The sequence below is a fragment of the Callionymus lyra genome, chromosome 13 (genome assembly GCF_982586985.1).
Source record: "Callionymus lyra chromosome 13, fCalLyr1.hap1.1, whole genome shotgun sequence".
In the NCBI taxonomy this organism is placed as follows: Eukaryota; Metazoa; Chordata; class Actinopteri; order Syngnathiformes; family Callionymidae; genus Callionymus; species Callionymus lyra.
This window is the reverse complement of record NC_141830.1, coordinates 18449834-18463022: the sequence shown is the minus strand read 5'-3', so window position 1 is coordinate 18463022 and position 13189 is coordinate 18449834. Positions and strand designations below refer to the sequence as shown.

Here is a 13189-nt window from a genome sequence, read left to right as displayed (position 1 = left end):
TCTCTTAGTATACTAGAAGTTAGTATGCATCAGGATAGTTTGAATACTAACTAGTACGCAAATTCTCCAAAGATAGTATGTTTCGAATCAAACACTGCTGCTACGTACAGGAAATGACGCGACAGCTTCTTCTTCTACTACTATTTAACAATGGTTTCAACCAGCTGTAGGAACGCTATCGCCACCTGCTGGCAGCACGTTTTGCAAGTTTGGAATAAGAAATAAAGAAAAAATATGAGAATCGAAATATTCACGAGATATTTAAGCTGGTATCAGCAGCGAAGACGTGTCATCCTCCTACTGCTGCTGTAAATACACTTGTACGTGTATGAATATATATGCATATATATATGCATATATATATGACGTAACTTCCGTTTACAACGTCACTAAGATGGAGCCGTTTAGTGTAGATAGTGTCCATCGAACCATACTCAGTTTTGTGGGCGTTTTAGTGACAATTTAGTGTGCATGGAGCACTAAATTTCGCATTCTAAGAATTGAGACGCACTTACGCACTAAAAATACTAACTTTGAGTACGCTAGTATGCGATTTGAGACACAGCACTAGTTTGTTTAGCGCCACCGCTGTGTCACGAGCTGCACAGGTATTATCACAGTGGTGTCTGGAGTGTGAGGAGACGGTGTTGCGGTCGAAAGTTGAGTTATTGAGTCAGGCTGCTGCTGAGCCCTCAGCTAGCTTGAGTTGGCGTGGATCGCCATTGTTTCTGGCAACAATACCCGACAGTCCAAGGGCTAACTGTCAGCGTGGTGGAGAGGAGGGTTGAGATAAAAGCCGCTCAAACGTAACTCCCTGGTTTGAATCCAGGTGTTGGCAAAGCATTAATTGGGGGAAGCTATGTTCTATCCGTATGGAGTCTCTCCGTGTGATTTCATGGTCTAAAAAACACATATTCAGCTTTGTGTTCGAGGTATGGGTGCATGTGTAGCCTGCAGGGGGGTGTCTTTACCTGCTTGCCAAGAGACATCTGGGATCGGCCAATAGATGTTCAACACCACCGCTGTGATGATTGTTTCAGCCTATTATTATCGTTGAAAGCAGGGAAACGTCGAGACAGATGGAAGTCTTCACGCCGGAGCCGCTGACTCAAAGCAAAATACTGTGTCGGCGGCCATGTGTGTTTTTTTGTGCGAGAGAACATGTGCTCATGAATCATCTTCGTGGGGCTCAGGTTGGCATATTGCAATTAGGCAAATTTGACACCATCTGATCCCACCGGCTTCATCCCGATTTAACCCCTCGTCATTATTTGATCGGCTTTAATGAAACATTCAAAAGTCTACATGTCCGTGTGACAGGGAACTGGCAGTTTCAACATGGTTTCAACTGCAACTTCCTGGAAGTTTCCCTCCACTTCTTCCTTCTCTATGACCTTGAGAAATGGAAGGATATTTAGCAGTGGGATGTTATAGTTTTGTTACTAAAGAACCCTTTTTCATTGGATACTTCAGTTGCATTTCATGTCTATGGCTTCAGGACCTCCAACCTCATGGTAACATTTTCAAGAAAGATACATTGACTTTTTCCACTGGGTTTGAAAGATTATCATTGTTATTATAAAAAGGTAGTTGGGGTTTGATCACATGACAGTAATTCTTTTTACATCAAACCCTGCATATCCATGTCATCACTTGATTGACAAACAGAGCAACCAGTCAGATGATAAGGGTAGTTTTTTACCCATTTCTTTTCAATTTTCGTTCACTAAACAAAAATTGAACAACCAATTGAATTGTACTTTTAGCTGAAAAATACCCAAAACAAATCCATCGTTCACACTAGTGTCATAATAGAGTTTTCAAAGTAAATAAAAGGCTAAAACTCAAGGATAGCAACATAATGAGCGATACAATCGCCAGGCGATACATGTTCCATTCAGGGAATGAACATCCTCGCTCCACACATAATAGTAAGAGACTTTGTCCTATCATTTCTGTTAATAAATTCTCATATGGCTCGAGGGAATCCAACAATTGAAACTGCGACTGACTGTAAAAAGTCCAGAAACCTGCTTCCAGGTATACTGCAGATAAGATAAGATAAGATTTTCCTTTATTGGTCCCACAGGGGGAATATTTTGTTACAGCAGCATCAGGTGAAAAGAAAAAGGACAATAAGCAAGAGCACACAAAAAAAATCTAAAATTGAATAAAATACTCTAATAAGAATACAAATATATATATATATATATAAAAATACATTAAATAATAATGAAGAAGTTAAATTCCTCACATTTCTGGATTACAATACCTTCTTCCACATGTTTTTCTAGGAGCCAAAAATAAAATCCATAACAGGAAAGCAACAGAAAATCCTATTTGTTTGCTGGATTTTAATTATTTTTAGAAACCTGCTACACATATTGTTTTCCTTTTCCGATTTGCGTTTCTGACTTGAAAATAGAATGAACAGAAGGTACCATGACTGAACAGCCCAACACAGGTTAGAAAAATTAAAAAAAGGTCACGTTTGTTGTCATAAAGATTTCATTGGATCAGCCAGCTGTCAATTAAAACTGATGATTTGGTGTTTTAGAGATGGCTGGATTACACTCATAAAATTATTCATTCAGTAATTCTTCAGGATGAAGTCAAGTCGAGAAAAATATTCACTTTTTGTGTGATATTGATTCCATTCATAAATAAATGTATGATTGGAATTTTGTAGTAGCTGCATCATTTTAACCTAAAGCTTTTTGAAAGTAGTTTATATGTCGAGAAAGTGTGAGCCTTCTGGACTTACAACACATCACAACAATCTGAGTAAACATTCAAAAGAAAGGGAAGCAAACCAAACCACGAAAACAAGAAATAAAGTTATTGTTTTTTCTTTCACATCAGGAGCAATTCTGACTAGCAAGTAAAGCGTAAAAACACTCCCCCTAAATTACAGCTAGTGCTTATCTGACATTTTCAAGAGCTTTTAAAGCACCAATGGAAGCTATTATTATTGATACTTTCAACAATAAAACAGAACAAATCAAGATGTCGTGTTTTTTTCAAAAGTCTTAAGATAGCCCAATTCAAATTATATCCTCTGTGTTCATCGAAAAGACGAAGGTAACGATTGAAGGGTAAATGGCATTTCAAATGTAAATTGCTGTTTTGATTTGTATCATTTTCTTTTTTCTTTTCATTTTTTCATCCATGTTTTCCTGAAATACTAGTTTAAAAAAAAAAGAACTGTGCAATAAAACAATGTTTTCATTCGCTTTGAGTCTTCGAATATGTAGAAGCATAAAGTTAGTTACACACTGAAGAATAGGTTTTTCGGTTAAAAAAAACAGTTAATTTACTGAAAACTTAAAATATTCAACTAAATAAAATGAATGAATTGGTAAAAGCAGGTAAAGGTGAATTCATTTCTTTCTTAGTTCGATTTTGAGGATCCAAGGCGACTGCTAAGACAATGTGAAATCAAGATACCCTTACATTTAAAGAACCTGCCCAACCAAAAGACCTGCCGGTGTTGTTTGCAAGGACGGCACAAAGGCTCATTAGCTGTCGTTACTCTGACAGCTGTCGCCAATTTAAAGTGATTAAACCAGAGAGTAGTTATGCGACGGGAATGGAAAAAGAAAAAAAAACATCGTTTAAGCAGCATGAAGAGCTACACCTGCCAGCGGCGGCGGAAGACTTTGCGAGGACAGAAGAAAAGTTGAATCGTAGGAAGAGTTTTAAAGCAATAACTGGGGCTGGAGAAGCTTTGATTCCTGTTGGTGATGCAGCTGCGCAATTTGGTTTGACTGTAGATTTTATGCACAGCCATTCACATCGAGGCCACCGTCAATGGGAGAGAACAAGAGGGGGAGTATGGGAATCAAACTCCATGGCAGTGGTATTAATCTTGACCCCATTAAAATCTACTCCCACAATAAAATGCTCTGCAAGCGTCCAATCATAAGACAGGACGCAGAGAGCGATCAATAGCATGGAAGTGCTGTGACGGCTACCATCAGCGGATAAATAAAACAAGAGGGGGGGGAGAAAACAATCTCTCTCCAGCCAAGCGGGGGCAGTATTTCAAAGTGGTGACTTGTCATCATTTGAAATGGCTTCTTGCCTACTGTCAAGGCCCCCAAGAGACGAAGGAGCCTTTATTTACTACGGCAATACAGCGTGGAGAGGCGCCATCATTTCTAAATACATAAATAAATAATTGGTGCCCGAATTCATAAGACAAGGCTGTGGGGAGTCTGTCCTAATAGTGCTGCTGTAGAGTTGACTTATAACCTTAGCAGGAAGTGTAATAAAGATAGGTAGGTTGTTTATAAAAAATGATAGTAATTAACTTCAAACAATAAGTATTTCCTTATGTCATCTGACCTGATCTCACAGAGGGTGTGGTCCGGACTGTTTCAAGCGGAAGTTTTCGGGGGGGGGAACATGCAGGCCTTATCCATGGTCACGATAAATTCTCCAAACTGCCTTTCTGGTGCAGGGTCAGCAGCCTGAATAATCGCCCTGCTCTTCCTCTTTGTTTCACCCTCCGTCCATATCTCTTCAAGAGAGAGTGGGGAGGCTGGACGACAATCCACAGAAGAGATGAGCTGTCTCTATCTGCCCTAAACCAAAGCACCCATGTATCCTTGAAGCGATGCCATTGTCTTCTCCCAATTCATTATCTCTCATTATCTCTCCATTGGGTGCGGGCCAAGAGCTTGTGTTTTCTCTGCGCGCAGGCCACAGATTTACAAGGGAATCGATGGAGGAGATGCACAACCCCATATGTTATTACTGCTTTAATTAAAACAATAGCAGCCGCTTGTACTTCTCACTCTGACAGGTCGGTCCGCTGGCAACTTCTCCATCTACTCCCATCTGGATCTGCCATTATCCCCGTAGCCTGTGAAGTGATGTATGAAAATGTCTGATACTGTTGTGTTTGAAAACTTGCTCCAAGTTCATTTTGTAAAGTACAGACTCCAAAAAAAAAAATGCTGACGCCAGAGGTTCTCCTTTCTTTAGTCTTTGCGGGCAGAATGGGAGAAATTCACAAACTGTAAACAGCAGATGTTTGATTCATAAGTGCATGAAATACCTTGAGTAGTGTTTAAAGTTTATTGGTAGTTAATTTCAATTCACTTTGCAAAATATATACGACAGCGGCTCATCCATTTCAAGTTGTATTTGGGATTGGACATGAGTGGAGGAAATATATATTATCTGTAACAGGATTGTCTTTTCGGAGATACCTGGGCACCTTTTAGGTAATTCGGGTCAGTTAGTTAAAACGTTAAAAAGGATGAAGTATCGCAACTTACTTATGTGCACAAGTATGAAATGAATGCATGAGATAAAAGACAACATTAATTAACATAATCCTATCGGTTTTGACGATACCTTAAATGTACTTTCCTATACCGGATCTGATCTTGGTTTCACTAATAACATTCTTTGAAATTCAATTTAGATTAGCTTTAGTTATGTATCAATTTTCTAGCAGATGAAAAAAAACATCATCCGGTCTGTGAGCGTAACAAATACCACAATAATGTTTTCGACTCTTTTTATGCTTGGTTATCATCTTTCATTTGAAAGACGAGGTATTGGTTATTACAGCAACTGGAGATGTGTTGGTATGAATGAGGTTGTGTTGCCATGTGGGAGAATGTCGGCTTATTATTGCATTCTTTCAGGAGCAGTGTCGTGACCGTAATAAGAAGCCTACTCAAATGCTGTTCAGACATTTTCTGGTTTGTGATGGTGCGATTAGATTGCAACGCAGGACGATCGACCATTCGGCCAATCAAGCTCATTGCCTTAAGACGAATACATTACTTTTAGCTGGTTGCAAAAATACGGGAACCCAAGCCCTTGTGGTACATACACCTTTATCAGACTGCATGTCAAATATCAAGGTGTGATCAAACTATTGTACGTTTGACATTTTAAAGGATTTTGAACCATAGGTAGTTCTCAATTATTGTACGAATGTGATAATCATAGCACAGCTGGCAACACTAGTCTGAGGGGGTTTTAGACCGGTTGAAGATATGTTAGCCAAAGCTATGTTTGAATTTGGTTCTATAGCAAGTCATAAGGCCAATTAATTGTCAGGTCTTGGTAAAGACAGAGTTGAGCAAAAAGATTTCTAAATTCTATTCCCAGTAATGCTCACAAATGTAGGGTAGCGACCCAAAGATTTTGGATATAGTGTGCCACCCCTGTTGGTGACGGAGTGAGGATTGTTAAGGTCACTTCATTTTAATTCTTCATCAGGACCTGCTTCAGGTACTTCATGTATCTTCATACTGTATATGAAATGCCCGGAAAGCAAGGCACTGCGTTCTTATCATCAGGTAAGAAGTGCAATGGTAGATAAGGAACTTGCCACTACTCCACAAACAAAATATGAGAAGTTAGATTTTCCCTTTGTTTAGACCTGTAACAAGATGAATGGTAGGCCTAGGCTGGTCTATGCTGATAGTCAGCACATTTCTTGTGGTCATATTCAACAGATCAACGGTTGTTAAGTTGGCAGGAAAGCAGCAGAAGCCACACTGCAAATAATTGGATTTCCAATCTTGAGTCAACAACCTGTATTTTCAAAAACAAATTGAGATCGATGGTGAGCTGGAGCTCAAGTAGGAACCGTACAGTATTACGTTAATGATGTTATCACTGATCCAGCACGGATCATCTGCATCGTTCTACATGTAAATGAATAATACAGAAGAGCTGTTGTTTTAATTGTGATCAGGCCTCTTCTCTGGCGTCCTGGATCTACCACGTCCCGCTCGTTTGTTGCTGATCTAAATTCATCCCTCCATCTCTCTGGGGAAGATGGAGCTCTGCCAATCAAATCCAGTGCGATGAAGAAAAAAAGAAACTCTATAAATAAAACATAATCCTTAACAAATCTAGCTCCAGTCTCATTACCTCCATCCTTCTCATGTCCTCATTCCTTTTTCTTCTCCCCCCTTTTCTTCTGATTTCACTTCCAACACTCCACTTCACTCTCCTGCCTTCATTTCCAATCTCACATCATTTCTTCTATTTAAACTTTCAATATCTTTTTCTGCCCTTCAAACCCTCTGCCTTATCTAATCTTTGATTCCCGCCCTTCTCCCTTCCGTTGGTTTTACTTCTCCCTCTTTTTCCCTGTTATCCCTCATGGCATCATCATTCATCTTCCTCTCGAGCTGTCCTAAAAATGCTGTCCTCTTCTCTTCGTCTCCTGGGTCTCAGGCTGCATCTATCCCCTTCCCCTCTTCCCTTTTAACCTATTCTCTCGTTCATTTTCTTTCTTCCTTCGTTTCTGCAATCATTCCCCTTTTTTTCTAGGCATGGTGGGAATCGTTCTGTGCCCTGCTGCAACTTCCATATCCCCACTCCTTACCACTAAATGTGATTTGTTCTGCAGCTCAAGTCTGCGGAATAATCGCACTGTGGGTGCAGGCTGCGAGAAGAGATGGAAGGAAATGGAGTGAGGGAGAGAAGTAAGAGGAGTGGATGGAACAAGGGAACAAAACAATGGAAAGAGTGGAGGACTGTATATTTCATTTTTGGGAGTGTATCTCATCTCCCTCTGTTTAGCCTACTTTAATTGCCTGTCGTATAGTTCAGTCATCGGCCCACTTCTCTTTTATTCGCTCCGTCGTTCATAATCCATCTCTTTGGCACAGACTTCTCTTCCGACTTCCTCGCCCACTGTGGTTCTGCATAAACGACTAATCAGCAGATTCAGCCTGGACTCCCTTTTTTCTCACTTTGTAATACAATCATTACCGTTCATTTGGTTCAATATGCCACGAGGCTTTGTAAACGCTCTCAGGACTCAAAGTTAAAAATTCAAAAAAGTTTCTTTGGTGAGTTTGTTATTTGCTTCATGCTAAATTAAAGTCCAAAATCATCAATAAAATGGATTTATTCAACCTTAATGAGCTTGAAAATGAACTTTTTTAATTACAGCAGCAACAACGGTACATAACAAAACAGAAAATGTCTTTCAAAATAAAGGTTCAAAGTTTGATTTATGTGTTTATTTTGCATTTATGTCAAAGCTAGTTAAAACATTCCTACGGGAGGGTGTGTTTTCACCAGTGTTGTAGTTTTTGTTTGTTTTCTGAAAATCAGATAAGGATATTATCAGGGATATAGAACAGTTTAATTTATTTTGGTCATGTTTTTGATAAGAAGAAGGTAATTAAAATTAATTAAAAGTGATTTAACGCATGAAAAATACGGTTTTATTTTGTGTATTCACGGGAGGCACTTTACTTTTGCTTCTTTGTAAATTTGCTGCTTAAGAATCACTCAGTTCTTTTGTTTTCTTTTGTCTTTAGTGGAGCTTGAGGAAAAGCGTAACCCTGCTTTTCATTTATAATAACTCACCACAGCTGCTTTTGGTGTGAGTCTGGGGTTAGACATTACTATAAAAAAAAGTGGAAAACAACACTATTCAGACATCTTTCTCTCTCCTCTCTTTGGTCATTATAAAGTCTTTCTCTACACTGCTACTTCTTCAATTGGCTATTTCCCTTCGTAAACACTTTTGTCTGTAGATGGTCTCTTCCGCTTTGTCTTAACAAGCAATTGTACCTTAATCACCAGCAATTTGAGTGTTTCATTAGACTCTTCCATTCCATGATAACGCCGCAGGCTATTCTGCTTCTGCCGCCACGCTTTCTTATATCCACTCACTGGGACAAAAGGACAAAATAAATACTTAAAATTCGTTTTTTTTCGAGGACTAAAATGCTCTCCGTTTTCACATCAATTTGGAATTTACTTAAAAGAAAAGACATGTTGTTTTACAATGGACAAAATAAAGAAGTTATGAAGGGAAGGGCAGTGGAGTTTGATAAGCAAATGATAACCTTTATTGCATAGTGTTAACTAAACATTATTTAGAGTTGTTTAGTGTGGATTTTTTCAAAGGGCAACTAATGTAAAAACCTAACCTCCTGACTTACTCACATGTTTCATATGATGAAGTTTCCTCTCCAAGATGCAGTAAGTCCCTCATCATGATCATGTTTTTAAGTTACTTTTTAAAAGTCTCCCCGTCTCGGCGAACTAGAGGCTACGAGAGTGGAGTCCATTATGATGTAATAATGCTTTAACTCTTCCTCCAGCCAGCTGTTATCATGTCCCACTTTGTTTATGCAAGTCCCTTGGAGGTGGAAATCTACGGGATTGATAATGCACAGTGACAAACCTCGATTCTTGACCAATCATATGTGAGTGTGTGTCGTTATGGTAAACAAGATTTAATCTCCAGAAACACAAAGTGAGCTCCCTTGGTGGGCTTAATAATAAATATTTCAATGAAAAGTGAGTTTTATACAAACAGACACATACTGATGAGTACAATAGGGTTCCACAGTCAATTTAAGATACTATTAAATCAACACATCAGTTGACCTTTAAATTTCTTTCTTAGATTTTGAATGTATTCTTATTTTCATTTATTATTTTTCTTCCTTTAGTTATTGTTGTTTTTTGTCCAATATCAACACCTTTGCAAAATATGTGAAAAACCAAACTACTTAAGAAAAAACATTGATTCACCTTGAGACCAAATACAGACTATAAAAACAATATTTCACACTGGAATAGGTCGTAGCCAGTTTGTCAAGAACACACACATAAACAAAACAATTCACACGTCATCTTGTATGGATCAGTATGTGCTGCGTGACTTACGAGAGATGCAAAGCAGGACCAGGACCAGGACCAGGCTCCGCGGTGCCGAGGAGGAGGGCGTACGGGGGAGGGCAAAGCTCAAAACTGGCATCATTGTTTTTGTGTGTCCGCTCGATCAATGGGTCCTCTGTGACCTTACCCGCTCTTCTCCGAAACACAACATACACACAAGTGCTTTTCACACGCACGACTGCCCAAGCCTTCTTAAACGGCAGCCGTTGTTTGCGAACAACCCGGCGCCTGTTTGGAGTAAATAATCCGATCTAAACTAAAACTTGTAACCACCACGAAGTAAAGCAACTTCCCTCAGTTTATCTCAATACGCACACACCTTCAGCTCCAACCTTCCGCTGCCTGGCTCTTCTTACAAAGACTTCACAACATCTTTGGTCTCAAATCCACAAAGTATTGAGGATTTGCGTTTACAAAGCGGCACAGAAGTTCACTCCCATCCGAGCACAACAAAGTGCTCTAAACCTCAGATGTGAGAAGAAGCACTACAAGAAATGACCAAAGCGAAGCAACAATGATAATCTGCTCTTGTAGCGCCGCTTTAAAGTGTAAGAAAAAAAAAAGAGGTCATGCAATTAGCTCATCACCGACTGCTGCGTCAAACTTTAGCTGAGCCGGTTCTAAGCGTCACGCGGAGCCACACAATTAACCACAACAACAAATAGACTGCTGGTCTCCTCGAGGTCAAACCGCATCGCTCCAAGGAACACCCACATCAATAACAGTCAGACGCTGGCGGAGGAAAATGGCTTCCGAAAGCACGATTTCATCTGCTGATGTTTGTCAGAATGCAAACTTGTAAAAACGGAGCTACCTACATTACAATGCCCTCGAGGACTGGGGAATATAGGGCAACGATACTTTGATTCTAAGACTTTGTTTTTACAGGATTCTATCGCCAGGGTGTTCCTTTCAGCCAAAACACCGCAGACTCACAATAGTGTCTTACGAAGCAAATTCTGTGAGCGCCGAGGTTAAATTACAGCCATAAAACGAGAGTGCGGCTCCATAATCAGGGACAAAAAGGCTTGTGTTGAGACTGAACCCTGCTGCTGGTCTGCTCTTTTCCTGCCTGATCCTTGACCTGAGATATAGATCGCTCTCGCAATGCTCACACCAAGTCTTTGGTCAATGCTCTCATGTATGCTATTGTACTATTGAACGCTAATTTTGATGCAAGCAATTATAATTGTAACCCAAAATAATCAGCATAAATGAGACCTTTTAATCCGCTGTTGATTTTAAAGTTAAGAGACAAAGCGAGACGCGATCCAGCCGAAGATCCTATGCAGCAAAATGAGTTTGTCATCCACAGATTACTGTCGACTGTCTTCCACCCTCCGGGACAAAAGCAATGAGATTCAAAATCTGGCAGTGATGGAAGTGGATCGCAGCCAACCTCCTGTACAACGCCCGACTTCACCGGTCAACGTGGCTGGCTGGTGAGACAACCCGCTCTCCGCTGGTGAGGAGCGGCGGCTGCCCAGGGTCTGGCAGCCCAAAACAAAAAAAAGTACTTTTCAAATTGAACTCCTGAAATTGATTTCAGTACATCCGTCCAACTCGCTGTTTTTTTTCCTCCTCTCGTAATCCACCTGTCAATCAGCAGAATAGTCCTCGCGAGTTCGTCCTCCAGTATTTCCCCCTCGATCGTCTTCGATTGGATCCGTGTGCGTCCTCGGCTTGCTTATATAACCCCTCGTGCCCTCCCCTGGCGTCCGCCAGCGCGTGTCAGTGTAGGACCAGTGTCCACATATTTGGCATACTGTTTTGTGAAGGTCACAGGGATGCTTGTGTGGGTTAAAGTGCTGACAATGACGGTCTTTGAGGTCAACAAACAGTGGCAGCATGTGTCTGAATGTGCAACTGTCCGCTGTTGACTGAAGCAGGGCGCACATTTGGCACGCCTGTTCGGAACGCTCGCACCATCCATTAATTTGTCCACACAGAAGCGTCACAGTGACTCTTTATGTTAAATGTTTTTTTGTTTTTTTTATGGCGACAGCAGACGTGGGCTGGTGTCTGCGGACAACTGTGTGCACATTTGTTTGTAATCTGAGTCGAAGTCAACTTTGAGCACCACAGGCTGATATTAGATCCTCTTTCAAACCACAAACAAGATTTTAAAGTGGAGTTGGAGACTTGTTTTCGTCACAGCTACGTCTATTTTCAAGCATTTTATTGTCATTGCATTCAACATCAGTGAGAAAAATGAGTTTGTGAGGTCTGGGGATGACGTGAGTACAACAGGACATGAAAGAAAAGAAGACATTTTAAACATCATGGAGAAGGATGAAGAAGTCCTGAAGTAGCATCGGTCCACACAGACGAGCTGTAGACCATTGAACTGTTGTTTAAAGCAGCTTTCTTGTTGTTAAAGAGAATAGATGTTTGCCAGAAAGAGTGTTGGCTGCTCTGCTAGAAATTAGCTTCAATAGCAAGTAAACTCAAGTCCCTCTCTATTGTCTCATTTTCCTTTAGATACATTGATAGATACTTTATTGATCCCTGTAGGAGAAATTCAGTTGACCAGCAGCAGAAACACATCCATCCATACATCCAAGTCTGATCTTTTTCAGGAGGAAAAAAAGAAATTGATACCGTTTCTGATGGGAAAATACTAAATAGGTGTGTTGAGTGTTATCAAATTTGTTCAACCATAAGAAACCTAATGTAAACCTTTGCTCTTATTTCAATCATTGCTCTGTCTGAAGAATGTCTCAGGATGTTGTAAAAGTCAAGACTGATTCGATCAAGTAAGAAGACAGGAAGAAACGTTGATCTTCCTCTGTTACATTTAACGACATCTGTTGTGGTTTCCTTGTGGCTGAACTTTTTCCTGTTTCATGGCTAATAGATAACGAATGATTCTGTATAAAGGTGCGACTAAAACGGGGCACCCCAGAGAGAAAATTGGGACCATCTAGGGTCTCGTATTCATCTCTCCTCATTTATGAGGAAACAGTTGTTACTTTAAATCAAATCTGATGTCTCTTCTTCTTTTGTTTACAGTTTTAAGTCAGATTCCTAACCTGACAGTCTCTCTGGCACCTCGAAGTAGAAACAAATAAATAACACAGATATAATTCAATTGATTCCGTCCCCACTGGGCCAAAGTGTCAAGAAGAGCTTCCAAGAACATGAACTGTTCCAAAACAACACAAAATACAAATCATGAATTTATAAATTTGTGAGTTGGATTTTTTTTTTTTATTCCCATCTTTTTGGAGACGGTACATATTTGAGCTTTTCCCAGTCTGTCAAGTGACTCTTCAAAATCCGTAACTTTTATTGCCAGTGTTGTGAACACAACATTGCATTTTTTTTGTTGTGGTGGCAGTGCAGAATAAAAGAATGAAATAAGATAACACAGAAATAAGCAATAGAAAAACCGAACCAAGCACCAAAGCAGCCTTTCTGCGCCTGCCACGGAAATCAAAAGCAGTCTAATGGTGGCCAGGAAACGACAATAACATGTTGACAACTTAAACGTGTTGTGGTCTGT

General features: G+C 40.1%; 1 protein-coding gene across 4 annotated transcripts in view; it reads right to left on the bottom strand.

The window, feature by feature from the left end:
• The window catches only part of cadm4 (cell adhesion molecule 4), a 239743-nt gene that overhangs the window by 47194 nt on the left and 179360 nt on the right, over positions 1-13189 (bottom strand). Inside the window, exon 1 of one of the 4 annotated variants that reach the window (XM_087804978.1) lies at positions 9673-11296. The exons of 1 other annotated variant lie outside the window; for it this stretch is intronic. In XM_087804978.1, coding sequence (XP_087661104.1) covers positions 9673-9766 — 94 coding nt within the window. In that variant the 5' untranslated portion in view covers positions 9767-11296. Of the gene's footprint in view, positions 1-9672; positions 11297-13189 lie in introns of those variants that run through there. 2 more of the 4 variants (XM_087804975.1, XM_087804979.1) reach the window with 2 other exon arrangements.